Here is a 27,881-nt window from a genome sequence, read left to right on the forward strand (position 1 = left end):
GGGGAGAGAAAGGGTCCGGCTATCTATTGGATCGCCAAAATGAGGCTGGGAATACACTCGGGGAGAGAAAGGGTCCGGCTGTCTATTGGATCGCCAAAATGAGGCTCGGAATACACTCGGGGAGAGAAAGGGTCCGGCTGTCTATTGGATCGCCAAAATGAGGCTCGGAATACACTCGGGGAGAGAAAGGGTCCGGCTATCTATTGGATCGCCAAAATGAGGCTGGGAATACACTCGGGGAGAGAAAGGGTCCGGCTATCTATTGGATCGCCAAAATGAGGCTGGGAATATACTCGGGGAGAGAAAGGGTCCGGCTGTCTATTGGATCGCCAAAATGAGGCTCGGAATACACTCGGGGAGAGAAAGGGTCCGGCTATCTATTGGATCGCCAAAATGAGGCTGGGAATACACCTTGCGGAAAAGGAAGGGGGGGCAGGTGACGGTCCAATTGGGTCACCAGATTGAGGCTTGGACTGCAGAAAGGCAGCAGCAAGAGAGGAAGAGCGAGGTGGTTCAGTGCTGGTTATCAAGACGCTGCTTTGCTTTCCGGCAGAGCAAGGGTGAGAGTGTCTCTCTCTCTTTACGGCAGTGTGGCGGAAATCTTCTTGATTTCTTCTCGTTGCGTTACTAGTGTTGGTGGAAGGAGACCACCGTGTTTAGATCCTACTCATGAGCGTTTACGATCTCTTCAGGGGCTTCATCGGGTTTCCGAGAAGGAGGTGAGATTTTTTTCCCTGTTACTCTTTCATTCCATTTACCGTAACATTCAAGCAAGTCAACGCGACGGTTCCTTCCTCATCATTTAAAAAACAAAGTCAGCAAAAAGCAGTTCAGGACAGTAAGTGAGTTATAGCAAAGTTACAAATAACGCTGCCCCTTTCCCCACCGCTTAAGAGCAGGCAGAGAGATCCAACCAAAGGTCCCAAAATGCTGCGGACCCCAGATGCAAGCAATGTGGCTTTACTCAGGTCTCACTTCAATACTTTATCGCCAACAACTTGTGCATACCTCGGTTTTTGTTGCTTGCAATAAATGTTATTGTTTTTGTAATATGCTGCAACAAAACATTGTACAAGTACAGTCTCAATTATCTGACCTAATGGAACCGACCCGTTGTTGGTAAGCGAAGATTCGGATAATACGGACAACAGTGGATAAACCCATCAAACAAAAGCATAGTGTTCCCGATTTTCAAAAATTGTTCTAAAATAAAGGTTTTGAATATTAAATGTGCTGATCGCACTGGAGAAGGGGGTATGCTGCATGCTCAGATAATCAAGATTGTACTGTAATTACATAACTGGATGTTCTGATCTCATCGGTCACAAATGTACAGCCTTGTATACACACACAAAAATGAACCTGCTGGTAAAAACCAGTATGAGAGGTTCAGGAGTATTGCATCGCCTTCAAGATTCTGTTTCAAATAATACCAAGATTTTCATGGTAGAAATTTATCAAAGCAAAAGTTAATCTGTCGATGTAGCATTTTTTAATATTACCATCTAATATTGCAAATTGATAAAATCTATGTTTTGAAATGATACTGCAATTTCAAATAAAGGTCTACTTTAATAAAGGTGTGCTACTGATTAGTGCTGCGCTGTGTGTAAAGAACCCTGTTATATTCCCATGAGCTAATTTGCATTCAGGATGCCACTAATCAGTAGCACAGCTTTCTAAAAGGTGCCCAAAGTTTAGATCGTTTGTGAAACTTAACAACACTAGTAAAAAAAAAGGCCCGTTTCCGAAACCAATGAAACGGGCACTAGCATGTGGTTTTTTTTTTGTGTGTGTGTATGTGTCACAGAGTTATTTTGTGTGAGGGTGGGGTGTGTGTGCAGGTTGTTGATGTGTGTCTTTTTTTTTGTTTGTTTTTTTGCTTGGGGGGTTGGGGGATGTGCTGTGCTATGCTGGCAAAGTGGGATGGATTGGTGCGTGGCTTTGAGGGTGTGTGTCTGTTGTATTGTGTGTGTGTGGTTTTGTCTGTCAAGGAGGTTTGTGGAGGGGGGTCTTTCTGTTGGTGAAATGTAAATGTGGTTGTAGGGGGGTCAGCCTTTGCTGAGTGGTAGATTGTTTTTTCCGTGTTTTTTTTTTTTGTGTTGTGCTGAGGCAGCAGTGTTGTTTTAGATTGGCGGAAGGTAGAGGAGCACGTTCTTGGTCTGTCTGTATTTTTTGGCCGTTTCAGGGCTGCTGTAGGGGAACACTGGAAGAGAAATGTGCTGTGGGAAGCAGCGCCGTCTTTTTCCGTTGGGCTGGGGTTCTGGGCATCCTGGAGGTGGGAGACGGCTTTCCTGAGGACGGGGATGGTTGTTTTAAGTTGGCGGAAGGGAGAGGAGCACGGTCTCGGGCCATCGGGTGGTTATCCGGTATGTTTGGTCCATTTCAGGCCGGCTGCAGGGGAATGCTGGAACATAAGCAGTGCCATACTGGGACAGACCAAGGGTCCATTAAGCCCAGTATCCTGTTTCCAACAGTGGCCAATCCAGGTCACAATTACCTGGCAAGATGCCAAAAGAGTAAAACAGATGTAAGGCTGTTTATCCTAGAAATAAGCAGTGGATTTTCCCAAGTCCATCTTAATAATGGCTTATGGACTTTTAGGAAGATATCCAAACCTTTTTTAAATCCCACTAAGCTAACCGCTGTTACCACATTCTCTGGCAGTGAATTCCAGAGTTTAATTACATGTTGAGTGAAGAAATATTTCCTCTGATGATTTGTTTTAAATTTACTACTTTGTAGCTTCTTTCCATGCCCTCTAGTCCTAGTATTTTTGGAAAGAGTAAACAAGTAATTCACATGTACCCATTCCAATTTATTCATTCAATGTGTTTTAAACAGTTACACTAATTACTTTTACGTTTGGGGAGCGTGCCAGGTGCCCTTGACCTGGATTGGCCACTGTCGGTGACAGGATGCTGGGCTAGATGGACCTTTGGTCTTTCCCAGTATGGCACTACTTATGTACTTATGTACTTATCCCCCAACAATGATTGCCAGAGCTTGTGTGTTCAGTGAAAAACATTTGTAAACATAATTCTAAATAATTCACTCAGGATTTTATAGATCTCTATCATGCCCCCCCCCCCAACCCTCTCTTCTCTAAAGTAGAAGAATCTGAATGTCTTTAGCCTTTCCTCATGAGAGTTGTTCCATCACCTTAATCATTTTGATTGCTCTTCTCTGTAGCTTTTCTAATTCTTCTGTATCTTTACTGAGATGCAGTGACCAGAATAGCGTACAGCATTCAAGATGAAGTCATAAGAATGTACTATGGAGTGATACAGATGGTTTATATTCTCTGTTCTAATAGTTTCTACCATTCTGTTTGGTTTTTGGTGTGGGGTTTTTTTCCCCCACCACTGCATACTGAATAGAAAATTTCACTGTATTGTCTACAATGAAACTTAAATCCTTTTCTTCAATGGTGACTCCTAATATGGAACCTAGCATTAAATTTGGGTTATTCTTACCGATGTGTACCTCTTTGCACTTGTCCACGTTAAATTTCATCTGACATGTGGATGCCCAGCCTTTTGGTCTCCCAAGGTCCTCCTGCAGTTTCTCACAATCCACATGTTGATTTAATAATTTTGTGTCATCTGCAAATTGATCACCTCACTCATTGTTCCCATTTCCAGATCATTTTTAAGTATATTAAAACAGTACTGCTCCCAGTACAAATCCTTGTGGTACTCCACTATTCACCTTCCTCCATTGACAGAATTCTCCATTTAACGTTACTCTCTGTTATGACTAGTTTCCACTCCAGAATAGGACATTAGTTCCTGTCCCATGGATTTTTAATTTCATTAGCAGTTTCTCATGACAGCTTTCATTAAGTCTTCTAAAAATATAGATACACACTGTAAACTTTATCCACGTTTGTTCACACCTTCACAAATATGGAGAGGCAGAACTTCCCTTGGATAAATCCATGTTGACTGTTCTATTCAACCATATCTATATTCAGTCATTTTGTTTCTTATAATAGTTTCTACCATTTTATCCAGCACCGACTTCAGGCTTACCAGTCTATAGTTTCCCAGATCACAGCAAGAAAGGGTGGAAGAGAAAACTGTAAAATCTTGAGCTTTCTAAAAAAACAGTCTATTGCCAAAATACGTAGATAATAATCCACAAAGATATGAAGAGGTAACCCAATGAACCCTGCACGGGCCATGTTTCGGCTTAAAGCCTTCCCCAGGGGTCGCTAAAGGTTAAACCTGTCAGCAACATGACTACTACTACTACTTAATATTTCTAGAGCGCTACTAGGGTTACGCAGCGCTGTACAGTTTAACAGAGAAGGACAGTCCCTGCTCAAAGGAGCTTACAATCTAAAGGACAAAATGTCAAGTTGGGGCAGTCTAGATTTCCTGAAGAGAGGTATAGTGGTTAGGTGCTGAAGGCGACATTGAAGAGGTGGGCTTTGAGCAAGGATTTGAAGATTGGCAGGGAGGGGGCTTGGCGTATGGGCTCAGGGAGTTTATTCCAAGCATAGGGTGAGGCGAGGCAGAAAGGGCGGAGCCTGGAGTTGGTGGTGGAGGAGGGTACTGAAAGGAGGGATTTGTCTTGAGAGCGGAGGTTACGGGTAGGAACGTAAGGGGAGATGAGGGTAGAGAGGTAAGGAGGGGCTGCAGATCGAGTGCATTTATAGGTTAGTAGGAGAAGCTTGAACTGTATGCGGAATAATAGATGCAGAGTTTCCTGATGTTTTGCAAGAGCTGCTTTTAAAATTCAGAGTTTCTTTCTAAACTCCGTATCTATTATTCCACTAGTCATGTTGCTGACACGTTTAAGTTTTAGTGACCCCTGAGGAAGGCTTTAAGCCGAAACACAACCCATGTAGGGTCATTTGGGTTACCTCCTCATATCTTTGTGGATTGCTATCTATGTATTTTGGCAATAAACTGTTTTTAGAAAGCTCAAGATTTTACCGTTTGCCTGAGTCATTTGGAATATTTTTCTCTTCCACCTTTTGTTGTTGTGACTTTGTATTTTTGTGGAAGTTGTACGGACCCCCTTCTTCCTTTGGATTTGTTTCCCAGATCACCTTCAGAACCGCTGTTCACAGGGCGCTACTAGCATTCGACAGTCTAGTTTGGGGAAGACTGGTGAGGATTCTGTCAAACAATGCAACAGCAGTTTCTTACATTAACAGGCTAAGGCAGTGACCCCAAACCTGGTCCTGGGGGCACCCCAGCCAGTCAGATTTCCATGATATCCACAGTGAATATTGATCTTACTAAAAAGGTCTTTGTCATACAAAATTCAAAAATTATTTTATTACACGCTAAATACTGCAAATACTATGACTAAAGTCAATTACAAATTATACAGTAATCTGACAACCTTCCCAACTACTTTAATTCTAATTTGAATACAGATATGAATTGCGTTCTGTATCTGATGACCTACATCTGTAAAGCATTGTAGTTTTTTATTATTACTCATGTGCATCCAAAAAAACTTTAAACTCCACCACAAGTAGCCAAAGTTTGTTTGCAAAGTAAAATTGTCACAAACTACAATATCCAGTTCTTGGCGACCACAACTTGGACATCCACATTCTCCAGAGGTGATGAATGTTCTTCACAGTTCTTAATCATAAGTCAAAACGCGTGTACTCTGTTTAATGTTGTTAGATGATTTTATGATTCAGATTGTTTATTGTATAATTTGTAATTTAGTGTGTAAAAATAATTTTTGACTTTTACATGACAGGTCTTTTTAGTAAGATAAATTATAACCATATGTTTGCTTATTTATTCTCAGTTCTTGCTATACTGTAAGTTGTCCATGGAGGCGGCTATGCGGTTTAGATTGTGAACCCAATTATTTAATTGGATACGATGAATATTCATGAGAGAGATTTCCGTGCACTGCCTCTACTGCATGCAAAATCTCTCTCATGAATATTTATTGTGGATATCCTGAAAACCTGACAGGGGTGCCTCCAGGACCAGGTTTGGGAACCACTGGTCTAGGGAACAAAGAGCGTTGCAGTAGCCCTGGAAACTTTCCATTGGATTTCCTTAGAAGGAACTTGTTAGACCTGGGATAATGGAACTTCTTCCATGATTTCAGTGGTGGGAATGTCCTGTATGACCTTGTGGCCATGAGAAACAATTCCAAAGTTCCCCGATTTTTGCAGTTGTTGGAAGGAAATTAGGTCAGATGGTCTGGGCAACTTCCTTTAGCTTTGGCCATGGCATTGCCTCCTCCGTGGCCAGTGATAGGCAGAGTCCTCTCCAGGATTGTCCAACCCCTGGGCTGGGTTGTGCTGGTTGTATTGACCCAGTCATCCTTGGTATGCAGAACTAGTTTGTCTCTAAATAGACAACCCAATTTGCATTCCATCCCAGAGAAGCCTTCTCTTTCAGTGTCCAGTTCTCATGAAAGACCCATCTCCCTTTACATAGTAACATAGTAGATGACGGCAGAAAAAGACCTGCATGGTCCATCCAGTCTGCCCAACAAGATAAACTCATACGTACTACTTTTTGTGAATTCATTACCTTGATTTGTATCTGTCCTTTTCAGGGCACAGACCATATAAGTCTGCCCAGCACTATCCCCGCCTCCCAACCACCAGCCCCTCCTCCCACCACCGACTTACAAGAAAGAAGGCCTGGGCTAAGGAAGTTATTACCACTTTGTTACAGGCTAGGAAAAGATCCACATTGGTGCTTATGCTAGGGTTTGGAGGACGTTTGAAGCAGAGAGCTCTCAAAGGAATGTTTAAGTCTTCTTTGCCCCATACTTTGGCATTCTTTTAGGAAGGTTTTAAGAAAAGCCTAGTCTTAAATGCACTTAAACTGCAGGTAGAAACTCTTACTTGTTTAAGGGTCATCTTCAGAACTCTTTCATAGCTGCTGAACCATACATGGTCTGTTTTCTCAAAGGAATAAATCACTTGAAACCTCTACTTCCATTATGTGCCTTCCCACTATTGCAGAACCTGTGGGATCGTTATTTCCATCAACCAGCAGGTGGAGATAGAGAACTGAAAAGTGAGTTGAGACCTATCTCTCTTTGCATCCAGTCCAGCTCCTTAGTATTTTCTGTCTCCAGCAGGTGGATGGACAGCCTCTGGTTCTGAGTGCTTTGCTCCTGGTCCAGTTGGTCAGCTGGTCCCCAGTTCAGCTCTGCAGGTGGCTTGAGCCTGCAGAGTCATATGTGGAGGTCTTAAGATCCCTGTCTCTGGTGCCCAAATTTACTTCTTCCCTCCCTTCATCTCTCCCCTGCTTCCTGTGAAGGTCTTCTTTTCCAGCACAACAACCTTTAAAAAGAAAAAGGAAAGAGGTTAGCAGGAGAGTGTGGGAAAGCGTTTCAGTCCTGACACTTTCTCACCTGTGGTAAGACGTGGATACTGTGAGCTTGCGGGGAGCAGCTGGCACTGCTAAGTCCAATTAAAGTTAAACTCAGAACTGCTTGGAGGACTGCAAGTTCTGCTTGGTGCAGGGTAGGGATTATGAATCACTGCTTTGGACACAATGTACTGCGCTTGTGACAGGGTGAATGGCAGCTCCCACAGAGGTAGTTAAGCAGTGTTCCTGCTGAGGGACTGCTGGTCAGTGTTGTGGTGTTGCAGTGTGTGCAAGCTGGGAGTCCTGCGGAACGCAGAGCAAACAGTGACAGCACATCTTCGAATTCAGGACAGCATCTGAATATGCCGGGGGTCTTTGGGCTTTCCAGCAGAGCCGGTGTGCACTTTCATGCAGGACAGAGTGGGAAGGGGGGCTGACTGGCAGTGAGGAACAGCCTCTGATCATGCGCTGAGCACAGCTGACTTTTTACAGCCTCAGAGACTGACAGAGCTTCAGCTGCATCAAGGTCTTTGTTTTCTCTGGAATTTATATTGCTCTTACATAGGCCTATTTACTGAAGCAGGGACTGTCAGAGTTACTGTAAGGTGCTTCATTTTCTCTTCCTACTGCCCCTTCAGCTCCTAAGAGATCTCATTTAGACCTCCAGGAATGGGCAGATGTGGCCTCGGTCTATTCAGAGGAGCCATCGCTGAAGGAGCTGTTAGAAGACGGAGATGATTCGAAAGTACTGAAGTTCTTCTGTGAAAAGGAACTCAGTACTGTTATTTCTGAGGCACTGGTGGTGCTTTCCATTAAGGAGCCTTCAGCATCAGAAGTTCCATTTTCGTCGATCATGAGAGGGCTTAGAGTTCTTTCTAAGGCCTTCCCAATGCATACAGACATTCAGGATCTAATTATTATTAGCATTTGTATAGCGCTACCAGACGCACGCAGCGCTGAACACCTGACACAGAGAGACAGTCCCTGCTCAATAGAGCTTACAATCTAAAGTAATACAGACAGACAAGACAATAAGGGCAAGTACTGGGTGAGAAGGAACAAGGGGAGGCAAATGAGTAGTGGCTAGGAGCCAAAAGCAGCAGTGAAAAGGTGGGTTTTCAGCATAGATTTGAAAATAGGTAGAGATGGAGCTAGACGTACAGGTTCAGGAAGTTTATTCCAGGCATAAGGTGCCGCGAGAGAAAAGGAACGAAGCCTGGAGTTAGCAGTGGAGGAGAAGGGGGACGACAGCAGAATGGGTCTCACTGGATGCAGGTCTGAGAGTGGGAAGAACCATGGCTCGCATCTGCCCGTAAGTTTCAGATGAGAAAGATAAATTGCAGCGTCACAGTGTGGGCTCCCTGGTTCCAGCAGTGACTAGGAAAACATAGTAGATGACGGCAGAAAAAGACCTGAATGGTCCACCCAGTCTGCCCAACAAGATAAACTCATATGTGCCACTTTTTGTGTGTACCTTACCTTGATTTGTACCTGTCTTTTTCAGGGCACAGACTGTATAAGTCTGCCTAGCACTATCCCCGCCTCCCAACCACCAGCCCTGCCTCCCACCTTGCAGGTGAAAGGGTGCATAGCCCTAACAGACCTACAGGATAGGAAGTCAAAAGGCTCGCTGAAAGAAGCATTTGAAGTGTCTCTTTGGCTCTTCAAGCGACAGTGTGCAGCTTGTTCGTGGCAAGAACATGCCTGAATTGGCATCAGCAATTGGCAACACAAGACAAAAGCCATAACACCCAGCTGAAAGGGGAGTTGGCCTACTTGGCAGATACTATTTATATGTTACCAGTTATGGCCCGCAGTATGTCTTTGGCTGTCACAGCATATCGGCAACTCTGGTTGCGGCATTGAGCAGCTGATGCAGCATCAGTCACATCTAAAGCTGCCCTTTCAATGCACGTGGCTGTTTGGAGAAGATCTCAGTAACTTGCTGAGAACTGGGGGAAACTAAGTCACAGCAGTTGCTGGAGGACAAGCCGAAAGCTGCTGGTCATACATTTTCAGGAGGCTCTTGGTCTCGATTTTGAGACAGCAGATGATACTGGCCTGGTCATCAATTCTGGTCGCCGCATCTCAAGAAAGATATAGTAGAATTGAAAAAGGTGCAGCGAAGGGCGACTAAATGATAGCGGGGATGGGACGACTTCCCTATGAAGAAAGACTAAGGAGGCAAGGGCTTTTCAGCTTGGAGAAGAGACGGCTGAGGGGAGACATGATAGAGGTATATAAAATAATGAGTGGAGTGGAACAGGTGGATGTGAAGCGTCTGTTCACGCTTTCCAAAAATACTAGGACTAGGGGGCATGCGATTAAACTACAGTGTAGTAAATTTAAAACAAATCGGAGAAAGTTTTTCTTCACCCAACGTGTAATTAAACTCTGGAATTCATTGCCGGGAAATGTGGTGAAGGCGGGTAGCTTAGCAGAGTTTAAAAAGGGGTTTGACGGTTTCCTAAAGGACAAGTCCATAAACTGCTACTAAACGGACTTGGAAAAATCCAAAATCCCAGGAATAACATGTATAGAATGTTTGTACGTTTGGGAAGCTTGTCAGGTGCCCTTGGCCTGGATTGGCCGCTGTCGTGGACAAGATGCTGGGCTCGATGGACCCTTGGTCTTTTCCCAGTATGGCATTACTTATGTACTTATGAAGTTACATGGAAATACTTTAAAGACAAATAGGAGGTGTGATGAAACGGTGGTTTTCTAAACCTGTGAAACTGTATTATTTCATGAAGTGTATTTCTTCTAATTGGCCAGCAGATGGCATCTGTTTTGTTTTAAAGCTGTTGCACACAAGATTATTTTCTTTTCCAGTTTAAGCTTGTGAAAAGGCAGTTTGCAGTACCATTGACAAGATACTTTCAAAATCAGTGCCCTGGGTTCTGATTGGCCCTGGCATTCAAATCTAACCAGGAAGTAATGGATTTTCCCCTGTCTCAGCTAGTGAGAGCAGAGGGTGAACATCTCTGCCCTGAGACTCTGTTCAAGACTTGAGTAGTTAATTTTCTTAAACTCCCCAGGTGGTTCCCAGGTAGTAACAAAGTGTTTAGATAGTTTTAATATTGATCCTTATTCAGTTACCTGTTATTGGTTGTTGTTTTTCCACCTGTTTTATCTGCTTCATTGTTCTAATTTTGTGATAATAAACTATTAGTTTATTAACTCTGTTGTCCTGTCCTAAGAGTCCTGTTGGTTTGTGTGTTGGGTCTATGGGTGCTTTCTAGGAACTGTGGGAACCCTGGGAGTGTGGCCCCAGAGTCCTAGAAATCATCAGGGAATAACTTGAGAATGGGAGACGCGCCCTGGTGAGCGGGACCCAGTCAGTGGGAGGAGGGTGCTAGTGTATAGCACAAGCAAGTGCAGGCAGACTTGAGCAGTGGTAAGAGCAGACCCTCATAAGTGGCCGCAGGGCTAGCCTCAGATGAGCACTAGGCATTCCGTAACAGGAGGAAATATGTTTTCACTCAATGAATAGTAAGCTCTGGAACTTGTTTCTGGAGGATATGATAACGGCTGTTGGCGTATCTGGGCTTAAAAAAAGTTTTGGACAAGTTCCTGGAGGAAAGGTCCATATTCTGCTATCAAGATGGACATGGGGGAAGCCACTGCTTGCCCTGGGATCGGTAGCATGGAATGTTGCTACTATTTGGGTTTCTGCCAGGTACTTGTGACTTGGATTTGCCACTGTTGGAAGCAGGATACTGGGCTAGATGGACCATTTGTCTTACCCAGTATGGCTATTCTTATATTCCCATATTTAGATGTTTAAGCTGTGTGAAACACACATAGCTAGAGGCTTTGATTTCCTCAGTGTGTACAGGGTGGTTGCTGCTGCTGTTCTGAAAAGTGTTGTAGAATAAGATGTATAGACCCGCTGAAGAGCGCACTGTGTGCGTTTCAAAGTTTTCTGTTCTGTAATCAAAATGTCTTTCTTTATTTAGAGACCCTTTCTTTGGAGGCATCTTTCATAGTGATGAGGAAGATGATGACGAGGAAGATGAGGATGAGAGTTCTGCTTACACCTCTGACAGCAGATCCCTGCAGGATTTTCCATTTGGCTTCAGTCTTGGTCCTGGAAGGCACCGCCTCCATGATAGTTTTGGTTTTGAAGAATTCTTTAGAGATTTCAATGAACTTTTTACAGGTATAAGAGTTTGGTCTTCGAGTCCATTTGGTGAGTTATAGTACTTGTGGTGTTCATGTATTGCAGTTCACAGAAAGTTTTTGTGTGATACACACACACATGCCAATGATGGCTGTGCTGAAGCATTTACCCCCCCCCCCCCCACCCCCCCAACCATTTAAAACACTTTTCTGCTAAGAATCATCCTTTATTATAGTAAAGAAAAACATGAGAAATGCTTGACACACTGACAGCTTTTAACATTCCAAATTACCATCTCTGAATTCCTATTTGAAACTCATAGTTCTAACACAACTGTATCTAAATAGCCCTTTAAATTTATCCCTTCAACTGCTTCTAAATTCTAACCACTCTTCCTTCCCTCTAACACCCTTCCTCTACCCCCAACTGTCTCTCCTTTCTTGTCTCTGTCCAGCTGAAGACCTAGTTATAATCCTTCCTTCTAACTTTTTCCCCCAGTTAAGATTTACTTCTCCTTTCTTAACTAATTGTGATGAGCTCAGAAGGATCACATCATCTTTGTGTTTGTTTTTTGCTCAGAGCTTCCCAATATTGAGTCCCCCCCATCAGCTGCAGATCCCTCTAGGGATAAAAAGAGGGATCAGTTGATTCGGGATTCTATGCTGAAGTTTCCAGACAGTCACCTCTTGCCAGCTGAGGATAAAGCTTCAATTTCCCAGGTGGAGCCACAGGAGCCAGTGCAACGCAGTCCTCGCTGGGACCCTTTCAGCAGAGTGAGCTGGGCTTCCTTTCTCTTGTGCCTGCTTGTGGGAGATCCCTGGGGCCACATGATGGGAGGATGAAAGTGGGTGCTGGGTTCTTTGTAGGTAAACTTGGGCTCTATGGGGACGGGGGAACATATGTGCAGCATATGTTTGAAAAGGTTATCAGTTGAGCCTGGAAAATTGACATCTATTTATTTATGGTGATTCTTTTTTTTTTTTTCTTTCGCTAATTAGTTTTGTTTTGCTTTAATACTTAGTTTGAAAACACTTGGAAGATTTTTCCTCACATTAGACATGATGACATGAAGGAAGACAAAGGTTAGTTCCGCTGACCTGATGGTGGCTGCTGGTTTTTGGGTTTGCAACTTCTCATCTGCAGTTTACCTGAGGGATGTTACTTCCTCTGGCATTGCAAGGGTGGGTGGTAAGTGTTCTAAAGCCTCTTTCCTCTTTGAGAAAAGGAGCACCAGTAACTGGCATGTTCATAAAAACCAACAGGCATAACTTTGTCAGGTGGTCTCGTGGGGAAGGTAGCAGCTCCTTATTTCAGGCTTTCCTCTTCCCAGGTTGACTGGGGCTGGGGAAACTCGGAGGCAACGTGGCAGTCTTGTTAATGCTTAAGGGTGATGCTAGGGCTTGGATTCAGGATCTAGGAATGCGTGGATCCAGGCGGAGTTCAGTCATTGCTTAAGGTTGATGCCAGTGCTTGGATTCAGAATCAAGGATTGTGTGGATCCAGAAAGAGGCCTGGTACCTAGCTTCAGTCCCAAGATCAGATTAGCTGTTTGTGAGTTGGGGGGGGGGGGGGGTGTAAAACAGGAGGAACTACCCCTGGTAGTTCTGAAAGAAGACTGCAGGTGTAAGATCCCATTCCAGGTTCTAATTGAACTGGAGGTACAAGGAAAGAGGAAGAAACGGGGGAAGGGAGGAAAAGTGAAAAAAGGGCCTACTGTGTATGTAGCTCCTCATGGTTTGTCATTCCCTGATTTTCCAGATCTGGATTCACAGGTTTCGTCACAGGGCTTGGATGATGCTCTGCGACTGGAGGACCCACAACCCAGATCCTATTTCAAAAGCATCTCTGTCACCAAGATGATAGGAGCAGATGGGGTGAGCATGAGCACATGTTCAGGCACAGAGCCTGTAGGCATATGGAAAGGGTAAAGGGTTATAAACTTAATATACTGCCTTTCCATTACATAGCTTCCCACTGTTCCAAAATCTGTGGGATAGATGTATCCATCAATCAGCAGGTGGAGATAGAGAACTGAAAACTGACCTGAGACATCTCTCTCTTAGCATCCAGTCCAGCTTCTCAGTATTTTCTGTCTCCAGCATGTGGATGGAAACACTTTTCAGACCCCGGTTCTGAGTGATTTGCTTCTGGTCCAGTTGGTCAGCTGGTCCCCAGTTGAGCTTTGCTGCTGGCTCGAGTCTGCAGAGTCATATCTGGAGGTTTTCAGATCCCTGTGTCTGCTGTCCTGCAGATTTACTTCTTCCCTCCTTCACATCTCTCCTGTTTCCTGTGTAGCTCTCCTTTTCCAGTACAATGGAGAGCTTGAGATAGATTATCAGTCCTGAACCCTTCTCATCTGTGGTAAGACTTGTGGAGTCTGTGAGCTTAGGGGGAGCAGCTGTCACTTGTAGGGCTGCAAGTTTTATTTGGTTCAGGGGAAGGATCCTGACTCACTGTTTAGAACATGTGCTGTGCTGGTGACAGCTGGGGTGAATGGCAACCTGCAGAGGCAGTTAAGCAGTATTCCCGCTATGCGACCTGCTGGCTGGCATCAAGGCGTTGCAGTATGTGCAAGCTGGGAATCCTGCGGGACGCGGAGGAAACTGTTGGCGGCAGCACATCTTCGGATTCAGCGCAGCATCCAAATATACCGAGGGTTTTTGGGCTCTCCGGCAGTGCCGGTGTGCAGTTTGATACAGAAGAACGTGGGAATGGGCACCATTTTGTCGGGGCCAACTGATAGTAAGGAGCAGCCTCTGTCTGATCATGTGCAGAGCACAGTTGCCATCTTACAGCCTTGAGGCCTGACAGAGTATTCAGCTGCATCAGGATCTTTGTTTTCTCCGGAGTTTATATTGCTCTTATACTGGGCATATTGACTGAAGCAGGGACAGTCAGAGTTGCTGCAAGGTGCTTCAGTTCTTCCCACTGTTCCTCCTTCTCCTAAGAGATCTCGTTTAGACCTCCAGGATGGGGAGTGGGCAGATGATACTATTTCTGCTTCTCTCACCTTGTCTGATGTGGCCTCAGTCTATTCAGAGGAGCCATTGCTGAAGGAGCTGTTAGAGGAGAGAGAGCTACTTCCTGAGGAGGGGGATGATCCAAAAGTACTGAGGTAGTTTCATAAAGAGGAGATCAGTACTCTTATTTCTGAGGCACTGGAGGTGCTTTCCATTGAGGAGCATCCTGCTTTTGCGTCTGGAGGTCCATCTTCGTTGATCATGAGAGGGTTTAGAGGTCCTTCTAAGGCCTTCTCGACGCATGCAGACATTCAGGACGTAAATGGCCTCACCGGACGCGGGGCTAAGAGTGGGAAGAACCATGGCTCCCCTCTGCCCGTTAGTTCCTTAAGAGAAAGATAAATTTCAGCTTCCCAGGGTGGGCTCCCTGGTTACGGTGATAACTTAAGACCACTTTGTCGTTGGAAGGGTGCATTGCCCTAAAAGACTTACAGGATAGGAAGCTAGAAGGCTCGCTGAAGTGGCCTCTTTGCGCCTTCAAACAACAGGGGCGCAGCTCATTTGTGGCAAGAGCATGCCTGAAGTGGCATCAGCAGTCAGCAACACAAGATAGGTGCTATAAGCCTAGCTGGAAGTGGGGTTGGCCTACTTGTCAGATGCTATTTATAACATGTTATGGCCAGCAGTATATCTTTGGCTGTCACAGCACATTGGCAACTCCTTGTTGCAGCATTGGGCAGTGGATGCAGTGTCAAAGTCACATTTGGTTAAATTGCCCTTTTGGGGCAAATGGCTCTTTGGAGATCTCAGTAACTTGGTGAAACTAAGCCACAGCAGTTGGTGGAGGATAAGCCAAAAGCCTCTGGTTGTCCATCTTCAGGGTGCTCTCAATCTTGATTTTTAGACAGCAGATGATACCTGCCAGGTTGTCAGCAATATTTATTTATTTATTGCATTTGTATCCCACATTTTCCCACCTCTTTGCAGGCTCAATGTGGCTTACAATACATCATGAATAGTGGAAGCATATAAGAAGATATACATTTAGCATTATAGAAGGATTTTGGGTAACATGATAATGATAAAACATAATAGTAGTTTAACAAGCAAACATGATAATGATAAAACATAATAGTAGTTTAACAAGCAAACATGATAATGATAAAACATAATAGTAGTTTAACAAGCAAACATGATAATGATAGAACATGGGCAGAAGTCCTGCTTTCAGACATCCCAGTCTTGCGTTTGTGCAGACAGGAAGTCCTTCTCTGTTGGCTAGAGTGCCCAATGCCTCCAGAGCTTCACAGTGATGCAAGGTAGGTCCACTCTTCTCTTCCATCGGTGGGAGGATGTCTTCAGGAGTTTTGGGAGGAGTGGGTCAAAATCATATCTGACTAATTGATTTAGGATATTCTTACAGAAGGTTACAAGTTAAGACTTCTCCCGCTTGGTTGCTCCTCTCTTCTTGCTGCCTCCATGTTGATAGAGCACCAAGGTGGTCGAGGTTCAGGCCACTATAGATTCCTTGCTGGTTCTCTGGGCCATTGTTCCATTCTATAGCTTAAATAAGTAGGAAATTCCAAGGATAGTAGATCACATACAGTTCAATATAGATCCTCTTTAGATGAATATATATCAATTCTTTAAGTTATAATTCTCATAAAAATATATTGAGTTGAGTGAGGATCCTACAAATGAGCTAAAATAACTAATTGATATGATTACAGGGGATGGTTTTTCTCGAGGATATTTAACACGGAAAGAATTTTCCTGTGTAAATACCAATAGTCCTCAGATTTCAGTATTCTATACGTTGCCCAAGGTCCACAAAACCTTGGATCATCCACCAGGATGACCTGTTGTTGCCAGTAGGGGTTCCCTACTGGAACCACTTCCCATATACAGTGCTCTCCACTTAAGTGCACGTCAGATAAGCGCATGCTCTGTTTAACTGCATGCAGTACTTCGGTCCCGTTTTCGGCGCCATCAATTTCTATGGGGACAAACTTCGGTTTAGCGCACCACTGATAAGTGCAAGATTCGCTTATATGCATGGTTTAAGACCGTTCCTCTGCAGGAAAGACTCCGCATAAGCGCGTGCACGGCATATGGAAACCGATTGGCGCGTGACAACCACTGAGATTTCAAATTTACCGCCCCTTTAACTGCCACAGGCAGAATAAGCGAAAGAATGTTGTTAGAGTGTACACTGGAGTTGTTCTCGTTGCGCAACAGTAAGATTTTAACACTGGCTGAACGAATAGACGTTCTTAAAAAATTAGAAAACAAAGTCAAGCATCTATTGCTAAAGAATATGGTGTCAATCCCAGTCAAATTTCATGTATCTTGAAGCAGAAAGACCAGCTTCTGGAAGACTGGCAAAACAATACAAATCCACACCGGAAACGAAAACGGGCGGGAAAAGCTGAGGAGGTAGAAGTTGCTCCTCTTCGGTGGTTTTCTCAAGTCAGGAGCAGACAGCTTCCTGTCAGTGGTCCACTGCTTATGGAGAAAGCTAACCAGCTAGCTGAAAGTCTTGGACTAACTGAATTCAAAGCCACTGTTGGATGGTTGGAAAGATGGAAGGAGAGGAACAACATAAAATTCAAGAAACAGCATGGTGAAAAGACGCTGATGACTTTGGTGCTGAAAATTGGGTTGTTTCAGTTCTTCCTACCATCTTGAACGAGTTTGCCCCTCGTGATATTTTCAATGATGACGAAAACGGTCTCTACTGGCGAGCGATTCCTGATGGAACACTTGCATTCAAACAAGCCGAAACTACAGGAGGTAAAACGTCGAAGGACCAACTGACGATCCTCCTTTGCTGCAATATGGATGGGAGTGAGAAGTTGGAACCTCTCGTCATTGGAAAGAGCAAACAGCCCCGTTGCTTCAAGAATGTTAAGCGACTTCCTGTGTCATACGAGGCTAATGTAAATTCATGGATGACTGGGGAAATTTGGAAGCAGTGGCTAAAGAAGTTAGACACTAGAATGTGGGCACAAAAGCGTCAGATTTTGTTGCTTTGTGATAATTGTGCTGCTCACAGTGATGTCAGGCTGTCTTACGTCAAGGTGGTCTTCCTGCCACCAAACACTACCTCTCTGATCCAACCTATGGATCGGGGCATAATAGCCAATTTCAAACAACATTATCGGGCTCTTGTGCTACGTCATCTGATGAGCATTATGGATGACCAGACTGGCAAGGATAAACGTGCTGTTGAACTGGCTCATAATCTATCACTGTTGGATTCTCTACATATGCAGAAAGAAGCCTGGAATCATGTTATACAGACAACCATTGTGAACGGCTACAAGCGGGCAAGCTTTGTTAGGGATGTGGAGAGGGACGAAACAGATGCAGCTGTTGCAAATGTGTCAGATGAACAGGCTATTGACATCTCAGCCGGTGTTACTGAAGAGGAGTTTCATCACTACGTAGCTGTTGATTACGATCTACAAACAGCTGACGACAGCACTGATATCCAGATATGCGCCTACACGCAGGCAACGGCTGATGATGAAACAGATGATGAAATGAGCAGCGAGGCACATGCTGATGAAATTCAACAACCTGTCAGTTTTGCAAGAGCGCTGGAGAGTCTCGACACTGTGCGGGCCTATCTGGAGGCCACTGGATGGCAGTGCTATGACAGTTTTTACCGTCTGGCAGACGTAGTCTATGGAACTCACAGACACAAGAGTGTACGGAGGACTACGACTGATTACTTCAAGTAAGCCTAACGTCAGTTAACGGAGACTGTATACTGTATGTATAATAAACAGTACTGTATATATGTTTATCAGATGTCAAGCTTCTTTGGGTCACAATGGTTAAGTGTACACTCCGGTTAACTGCATGTATTTCTTTGGTCCCAGACCCTTGCACTTAAGCGGATTGCACTGTATAATGATACCTTTTTGAAGACCGTTAGTAGAAAAAAACGAGGTCTTATATTAAAGATTCTATGGATTTTATGAACCACTTAAGTAGGATAACTCAAAAATATAATCAAGATACAGGCTGATTGGTTTCTCTAGACGTAGTCAGTCTTTATACAGTGATACTGCAGGATGAAGCAGTTGAGGTTTTGACTAAGATATTTGATTTCCGTGAAGATCAGAAGGTTCCGACTTCTTTCCTAATCTCCCTAATGTCTCTGGCATTGAAGAAGAATTATTTTCAGTTTGAAGGAAGACTATACCAGCAAATGTCAGGAGTATGAGTGTTATCATTGCTCCCTCTATAGCCAATTTATTTATAGCGTATTTTGAAGAACAATATGTGTATAATTCTTTTTTTGATAGTGTGCATGTAGATTCGCTTTATAGATATTTTCTTTCTGTGGAAGGTTCTGAAGCGGACTTAAGTTTTGTTCAAGTTCTGAATGGATGCCATTCAACTCTGAGATTTACAATTAACTATGATATAAAGAAAATCTCTTGTTTGGATGTGTTGATTAAAAGGGAGAATTGTGGATTTGAAAAGTTGTCATCCAAAGAAACTGAGAGAGAGTCTACCATTCTCTCAGTTTCTGAGGTATCACCGTATCTCCGTATTTGCTGAAATAATTATGATTTTAAAGAAAAATCAATGGATTTACAGAAGCGTCTAATGGATAGAGGATATCCGAAACAAGTTATAAAAAATAAATATAGAAGAGTGAGAGATAATAAGACTACTGTTGATGCCAAAAATCAGGGAGGAAGAGGATGATGATGATGTTCTAACCTTTGTACTTAGATTCATGGCTACTGCCTCGAGAATAGCGGTGGGAAATAGAAACTATTGGCATATAATAAAAACTGTGCCAGTTTTTTCAAATTCTTCCCTCTCTTTTGCATACAGTAGAGGGAAGAATCTTAAAGAAATTTTAAGTCCTTCAATCCTGAGAAGACAAGGTTTATCTGTACTAGATCTAATTGGACACCATGCATGTGGTGCATGCCAGATGTGTAGCATTATGTTGGACATCTACATTTACTGACCCACATTCAGGTAATGACATGCTTCGTTCCAACACATCGTGTCAATCTGAGTATGTTATATACTGTATACAATGTCCGTGTAATTAATTGTATATTGGACAAACTTCTAGGAAGTTAACCACATGTTTAACTGAACATAAAAGTACTATTAATACAAAGAAAATGTCGCCTCTACTGGCCATGCATTGCGATGATAAGCAACATACTTTTGACTCTCTGCGTTGTGTCATCCTACAAAGAGTTGAAATGAGGCGAAGGGAAGGGGATATGAGACAAGTTTTATTGCAATTAGAACAAAAATGGATCTTCCGTATGAAGATACTGGAACCTGTGTGTTTAAATTCAAAAATAGAATGGTTTCACTTTTATTAATAAGAAGTTTGTTTGAGCTTTCCATGATTAGACTCTAATAGTAGGAACCCACGGTGATTGGTTATTCCGAATTCTTGGCTTCTGACATCAGTCTTTATATTGGGGTGCCATTTTTTTTGTTGCTGTGTGAAGAGTATTACCATGGAGTGCAGTGAGGTAGATGAGTATATAAAAGTCGAGATTTTCTGACGACTTTTTTGAAGGGTCTGACTCTTCCTTTCATATGTTTTTGTTCCCCGATGAAGGTTGCGAAAGCTCGGCCATGGTTGTCCGTGGAATAGAGCTGTCTGTTTGAGGAGTCTACACCCAATAAACACAGAAAGTTAAGTAATAAGCTCTTTCTGTAATAAGGAGACTAACTCTATTACCTCTATTATAGAATTTTCTGTGAGGTTTTTCAGCCAATGATGACTGTGTGAACTCCTGTAAAATCTGTGGCTTGTAACCTGAAGGAGTCAGTTGAGGTTTTTCCTCCTATTTTTATGAGAATTATAACTTAAAGAATTGATGTATACTCAGCTAGAGAGGATCTATATTGAGCCATTGTTCCATTCCCCAGGCCGAACAGGGACAAGGCAGATACTCTGTCTACTTCGTTGTCCCGAAGAAGGAAGCCACTTTTGACTAGTCTTGGATCTCAAAAGTCTAAAGTTATTGTGGCTTGAAAGACTTTGTTATGCTGAGAAGGACAAATGTGGCAGTGCTGCCTGTCTTGTAAATGTTATTGAATACAATCAAAAATAAAATTGAAAAAAAAACAAGTCTAAACTGGTGCATCCGAGTGTCCCTCTTTTACATGAAGACGTTAAGAGCTGTCATAGCCTCAGTTCAAGATGGAGAATTTCTCACTGCTCTCAATCTCAAGGAGGCATACTTGCATGTACTCATGTGGCCACCATATCAGAGGTTTCTAGGTTTTGCGGTGCTGGGCCATCACTTCCAGTTCAGGGCTTTGCCCTTCGGTCTCACCACGGCTCAAGGTTTACCAAAGTTGTGGTAGTGATGGCAGCCTTCCTTTGGCACCAGGGATTCAGAGTTCACCTATATCTTGACGACTGACTCATTCTTGCACCATCCTATTTGGACAGCATGGTGGCAACGGACAAAGTTGTTTGTATTCTGCAGTAATTGGGTTGGGTGATCAAGTTCAAGACGAGCAGACTAACTCCATCGGAGAAGCTGGAGTATCTGGGCGTTGAATTGACAGCACAGGAGAGGATCTTCCTCATGGAGTATAGGAAGTCAAAGCTAGTTCAAGAGATTTGTCTTCTCAGTCACGGCAGGCCCAGGGTCTGGGACTACATCCAGGTTCTGGGGTTAATTATAGTGGTGATGGAAGTGGTGCCATGGGCAAGGGCTCATAGGTGGCCGTTACAGGAATTTCTCAGCTGCTGGTCTCCTGTGTCACAGAAGTACAACCTTCATTTTCCTTGGTTGCCAGACGAAGTTTGGCAGTGGTGGTTGTCGCCCAGGAACCTGGCCGTAATAGTTCCCTTTCCGATACACAATGGGAGGTGGTGAAAGCTGACACTAGCAAATCGGGTTGGGGAGCTTGTTACAATTCTCATCTGGCACAGGGCTCCTGGATGGAACAGGCATCTCAGTGGTCGATAAATCACTTGGAGCTCAGGGAAGTGCAGAATGCCTTATGCAGCTTTGCTCGCTTTATGGTGAGGGCCCCAGTCTGAGTTTTCTCAGACAATGCAACAGTGTGGTGGCTTATATCAGTAAGCAATGCTGGACCCATAGCTGTCCGATGGCAGTGGAGGCGGCCTCCCTCATGAGCTGGGCAGAGAAAAATCTTCTCTGCTTGCTGGCAGCTCACATCCTTGGGTCCCTGAATGTGGATGCGGACTTTCTCATTAGGCACTCCTTGGACTCAGGAGATTGGGAACTATCCAGCCAAACTTTTCAGCTGATAGTGGACTGATGACGTTCTGGACAATGGTGACAGAAAGGAATGCCAAAGTGGCCAAGTTCTTCAGCCGTCGGAAAGAACCAGGCTTGAGACTCTACTGCAGCTCTGGCTGGAGACACATTTACTGTATGTCTTCTCTCCTTGCCCTGTGGTAGGCCGCGTGTTGAAATGGATCACACTGCATTGAGGTCGTATAATTCTTGTAGCCTAGATTGGCTGCGGAGGCTGATTCGCCTGCTAGATGGGGGTCCTCTTCCATAAGTACACAACCTAGTGAAGTAAGGTCCAGTGTACATGGAAGATCTGTGCCCTTTTGGTCTTATAGCTTGGCAATTGAAAGGACGTGGCTGAGATGAGAAAGTTATTTTACTTTGATTATTGCTACCTTGCTTCAGGCTCGGAAATACTCTACATCCATGGCATATGCGAGGGTTTTGGAGGATGTTCAAGGGCTGGTGTTCTGAATGCAGACTTTCTCCCTTTTCTGCTCGGATCACGCACATCCTAGCGTTTCTTTAGGCAGGTCTTCAGAAAAGATTGGCGTTTGTTTCTCTAAAAGTTCATGTTGCAGCTTTGGCCTGTGTCAGAGGTCAGCTATCCCTTTCTTTGCTTTTCAGAGGTGGTGGTGTCCATGCATATGGTTCCTTCCGTTCTTCTGAAAGTGGTATTTCATTTAATCTCAACCAATCTGTGGAGCTTCCATCCTATCACAAAGAGGACGAAGAGGCCCAGTATTCTTCCTTGAAGCTTCTTGATGTGTGTAGAGCCCTCAGATATTTGGAAGTCACGAATCAGTTTTGGAAATTGGACAGACTGTGCTTTTTGGTAAACAGAGGTTTAGAACATAAGAATAGCCATACTTGGTCAGACCAGTGGTCCATCTAGCCCAGTATACTGTTTTCCAAACAGTGGCCAAGCCAGGTCACAAGTACCTGGCAGAAACCCAATTAGCAGCAACATTCCATGCTACAAATCTCAGGGCAAGCAATTGCTTCCCCATGTTTGTCTCAATAGCAAACTATGGACTTTTCCTCCAGGAATTTGTCCAAACCTTTTTTAAACCAAGGTACGCTAACTGCTGTTACCACATCCTCCGTCAATGAGTTCCAGAGCTTAACTATTTGTTGAATGAAAAAATATTTCCTCCTATTTGTTTTAAAAGTATTTCCATGTAACTTCCTCGAGTGTCCCCTAGTCTATGTACTTTTGGAACGAGTAAAAAATCGATTTACTTATACTCGTTCTACACCACTCAGGATTTTGTAGACCTCAATCATATCTCCCCTCATCCATCTCTTTTCCAAACTGAAGAGCCCTAACGTCTTTAGCCTTTCCTCGTACGAGAGGAGTTCAATCCCCTTTATCATTTTGGTCACTCTTCTTTGACCCTTTTTTAATTCCGCTATATCTTTTTTGAGATAAGGCGACAAGAACTGAATGCAATACACATGGAGTGTTACAAAGGCATTATAGTATTTTTGATCTTATTCACCATCTCTTTCCTAATAATTCCTAGCATCCTGTTTGCTTTTTTGGCCACCGCCACACACTGAGCAGAAGATTTCAGCGTATTATCTACGGCACCTAGATCTTTTTTTTGCGTGCTGACCCCCAAGGTGGTCCCTAGCGTCAGGTAACTGTGATTCGGATTATTATTTCCAATGTGATTCATCTTGCATTTGTCCACATTAAATTTCAACCGCCATTTGGATGCCCAGTCTTCCAATTTCCTTAAGTCTTCCTGCAATATTTCACAGTCCGCACATTTTTTAACAACCTAGAATAGTTTTGTATCATCTGCAAATTTAATTACCTCACTCATCGTCCTGATTTCCATATAATTTATAAATATATTAAATAGCACCGGTCCCAATACAGATCCCTGTGGCACTCCACTGTTCACCCTTCTCCATTGAGAGAAATGACCATTTAAACCTACCCTCTGTTTTCTGTCAAATAACAAATTCCTAATCCACACCAGAACCTTGCCTTCTATCCCATGACTCTTTAATTTTCTCAGGAGTCTCTCAATGACTTTATCAAAAGCTTTTTGAAATGAAGCAAATTGGTGATGCAAGACTTCCCTCGGCTGAACCCATGCTGACTCTGCCCCATTAAACCATGTTTGTCTACGTGTTCTGTAATTTTATTCTTTATAATAGTTTCCACTATTTTGCCCGGCACTGATGTCGGGTTTACCGGTCTGTAATTTCCTGGATTACCCTTAGAACCCTTTTAAAAAATCGGTGTCGCATTTGCCACCCTCCAGTCTACAGGCAGTATGGATGATTTTAACGACAGGTTACATATTATTAACAGCAGATCAGCAATTTCATGCTTGAGTTCTTTGAGTACCCTTGGATGTATGCCATTGGATTCAGATGATTTACTATCTTTGTTTGGTTCAGTACATCTGCCAGGTTCACTGAGGTTTCTTTCAGTTCCTGTGCATCATCACCCTTGAAAACTATTTCTGGAACAGGTTTGGCCTTATGGCTTCCAAGCCCAAAATAGCTAGATGTCTAAAGGAGACTATCGCCTTATTTGCGTGCAAGGAAGCAAGGTCCTGAGGCCTGAAAGACTCATTCTACAAGGCGTACAGCGACGTCCTGGGCGAAGACTAGCTTACTATTTTTAGAGAATGTTTGCAAGGCGGCGCCATGGTCGATGCTGCCTACCTTTGCTAAGCACTACAGGGTGGATGTTGCAGTGCACTTGTAAGCCAGTTTTGGGGCTTCAGTCCTAAGGGTGGCAGTGCCAGGGTTCCTTGCTTTTAAACATCCCACAGGTTCTGGAATAGTGGGAAGCTACGTAATGGAAGGAGAAATTAGGTTTTACCTGAAAATTTTCTTTCCATTAGTCCTTCCCACTATTCCAGAGGCCCATCTGAGGTTTCTGAGATGTTTAGTTGGTGCGAAGTAATGGATCAGATAACGACTGTCACCTTGCATAGTGCTTCCTGCGTTGTTCTCTACAAGTTGTCCAAAGATGTGAGAGATCCACACGTTTGCTCGTTTGGTTAGTGTTAAGTTAGCGAGATGTTTCAGTTTGTTGTTTATTCTGAGTTTCACTTTACTGCTTGTCTACATAAATGCTGAGGAACTGGACTGGATGCTAAGAAAGAGATGTCTTGGCACTGTTTTCAGTTCTCTGTCCTCACTTGCTGGTTGATGGACACAACTGTCCATAGGTTCTGGAATAATGGGAAGGACTAATACAAAGAAAATAATCGGGTAAGACCTAATTTTTCCTTTTGTTGTACAACCAAAGTGGAATGTTATATACATATATTTTCTCTGTCCTTAGCGGGCTCACAATCTACGTTTTGTATCTGGGCCAGTGGAGGATTAAGTGACTTGTCCAGGGGTGACAAGATGAGTTGTATACAGATACAGAAGGTCTGTTTCTGTCCCCAGAAGTTTTACAATCTACATTTGTACTTGAGGTAGAGGGTGAAGTGGCTATTTCTCTAGGTCTCTTGTGTGAAAATACCAGTGCTGAGGAACAGCACCAGCTCTTTATGTGCCTTTGGTTTTAATTTGGTTTTATTTGTCAGTGCAACTATAGATGTCTGGTTCCATATGTAACTGTTTTTTTAGGAGAGTGGAGGAGTAGCCTAATGGTAGTGCAGTGGCCCAAGAACCAGGGGAACCAGGTTCGATTCACACGGCAGTTCCTTGTGACCCTGAGCAAGTCCATTGTTCCAGGTACCAAAAAAAAAAATAGCTTAGATTGTGAGCCCACTAGGGACAGAAAAAGTACCTGTGTATATGTAAACTGCTATGATTGTACAGCAGAAAGGTGGGATAAGACATTTCTTCACACTATTTTATTTATTGCATTTGTATCCCACATTTTCCCACCTATTTGCAGGCTCAAAGTGGCTTACATAGTTTTGTTAACACAGTTAATCCTGGATGTCAGGTACAATTATTGTTGTGCAGAGATTAATTAAGGGAAGAAAGTAGAGAGAAGGAAGGAATTCATTAGGCATAGTAGACGGTGGGTTTTCAGAAGTGGATTAGTGAGGTTCTGGGTTTTCATTGTAGGCTTTGTTGAAGAAATATGTATTTTTCCCCATATTAAATGAATGTGGACACATTTCCTAGTTATCCAGTGAGTACTGTATAATGGCCAAGGAAGTTTGGGCTTCTACAGTGTTTTGGACAGAGAACCTGTACATATTTTAAAATGTTATTTTTGTACAGAGCATAGAAGAGCATCGCACAGTGCAGGACAGTCAAGGCAATAAAGAGACTGTCGTCACTTGCAGGAAGGGGGACCAGGCACTGATCTCCACCAGCACCAGGAACCAAGAGGGAAAGGAAGAGCACACAGAGAAGATGATCAACATGGATGATAGTAAGTAGGAAAAGACCAGTAAAATGGGGAGAATCCTACTGGCTCAGCTCAGTGACAAAGACCCAGGGTTACCAACTCTGTTCTAAAGATCTGGGCTGAAAATTGTGAGGCTGGTAACAAGTGTTGAACCTGTCATAGCTGCACTGTGTGAATGTGTGTGTGCTCACTGAGCAATATGGCATCTAAGGAAATGGTTACTTCTTCTTTTTTTGTCCTACAGATCAGCCCAAGAACTTGTGGGTTATGTCTGTCGGCTCTAGGATGTAGACAGACAAATAAAGTAGTTCTCTGTGATTTGCCCCCCTTAAACAATCAGAGTGGTGTACAAATGCAAAAATGGGGAAAAGGGAAAGGAGCTACAAAAGGTACCTCCGTATTTTTTCCAACTAATGGGCTAACTGTGCCCTTCTGGACTAGTTGGGGAGGCTCCTGAGCGGTTTGAGCTGAGGGGTTACTTTTTTAAACATTTTGGGTTCCACACCACTGATGGTTTTTAAAAGCTTGGAGGTACAGTTCAGAGGGTCTGAGCTCCCTCCCCCTCTTTCTCCCATATTGTCCCTCAGCCTTTCCTGCATTTTGATGAACCATAGCTATGATAGCTGTCATAAAATAGGGAGAAGGTATTTTTGCTGGTTACAGCATGGCTGTTCCTCAGAATCATGTTCTTCCTCCTACAGTGTTGATGGTGCTGGGGGGGGGGGGGGGGGGGGGGGGGAGAATGGCCGTACGTATGAAGCATTCTACTTTTCTTCCTAACATCTGTAGCCCAGTATCCTGTTTCCAATAGTGGCCAATCCAGGTCACAATACCTGGCAGAAACCAAATAGTAGCAACATGCCATGCTACCATTCCCAGGGTAAGCAGTGACTTCCCCATGTCTATTTCAATAGCAGACTATGGACACTTCCTCCTAGGGACTTGTTCAGATCTTTTTTTTTTTTTTTTTTTTTTTTAAACCTCTGGCTTTACCACATCCTCTGGCTTTGAGTTCCAGAGCTTAACTATTGATTGAGTGAAAAAACATTAAGTATTTCCATGTAACTTTATTGAGTGTCCCCTAGTCTTTGTACTTTTGAAAGAGTAAAAAAAATTGATTCACTTCTCATTCTACACCACTCATGATTTTGTAGACCTCAATCATATCTCCCCTCAGCTGTCTCTTTTCCAAGCTGGAGCCCTAACTCTTTAGCCTTTCCTCACATAAGAGGTGTTCCATCTCTTTTATATTTTATTTGATTAATGAGTTTAGAAGACCATCACCGATCCACAAGATCACTTATATTACTCTCTCCGTGTTATAATTATTGCACTTCAATAAACCAGTCCATTCTTTAAAATTTCCAAATACTTTTTAAATGTTTTAATTTATGAAAGCAAAAGGGCAGAAAAGCCTAGTGCCCTTGTCACGAAATGCCTAGCACCCACCTGGGGTTAACCCTGCGGCCACCTGAAGGGTCTGTCCCCAGCACTGCTCAGGCCCGCCTGCATCTACGCTCTTCCCACCGACTGGATCCTGCTGGCCTCTGGGCGAGTCTCCCACTCTCAAGTTATTCCCTGATAATTTCTAGGACACTGGGGCCACACTCCTAGGGACCCACAGTTCATAGAAAACACCCACAGACACAAAACAAACTACCAGGATTCTTAGTTGGTCCAGAACAACAGAGCTAATAACCTAATGGGTTTATTATCACAGAAATAAAACAGTGGACGAGATAAAACAAGTGGAAAAAAACAAAAAGCAATAACAGGTAACTGAATAAGGATCAATATTAAAGCTATCTAAATACTTTACTACCTGGGTAGCACCTGGGGAGTTTCAGGAAAATAACT

At 43.5% G+C, this 27,881-nt stretch overlaps 1 protein-coding gene across 2 annotated transcripts in view; it reads left to right on the forward strand.

Moving 5' to 3' along the window:
* Positions 1 to 480: 480 nt before the first annotated feature.
* The window catches only part of HAX1 (HCLS1 associated protein X-1), a 31,503-nt gene continuing 4,102 nt past the window's right edge, over positions 481 to 27,881 (forward strand). The window contains exons 1-6 of one of the 2 annotated variants that reach the window (XM_030188181.1): positions 481 to 719; positions 11,276 to 11,478; positions 12,019 to 12,212; positions 12,461 to 12,521; positions 13,198 to 13,313; positions 25,895 to 26,048. In XM_030188181.1, coding sequence (XP_030044041.1) covers positions 670 to 719; positions 11,276 to 11,478; positions 12,019 to 12,212; positions 12,461 to 12,521; positions 13,198 to 13,313; positions 25,895 to 26,048 — 778 coding nt within the window. In that variant the 5' untranslated portion in view covers positions 481 to 669. Of the gene's footprint in view, positions 720 to 11,275; positions 11,509 to 12,018; positions 12,213 to 12,460; positions 12,522 to 13,197; positions 13,314 to 25,894; positions 26,049 to 27,881 lie in introns of both variants that reach the window. The other variant, XM_030188180.1, reaches the window with a different exon arrangement.

This window comes from Microcaecilia unicolor, chromosome 14 (assembly GCF_901765095.1).
Source record: "Microcaecilia unicolor chromosome 14, aMicUni1.1, whole genome shotgun sequence".
Classification (NCBI taxonomy): domain Eukaryota; kingdom Metazoa; phylum Chordata; class Amphibia; order Gymnophiona; family Siphonopidae; genus Microcaecilia; species Microcaecilia unicolor.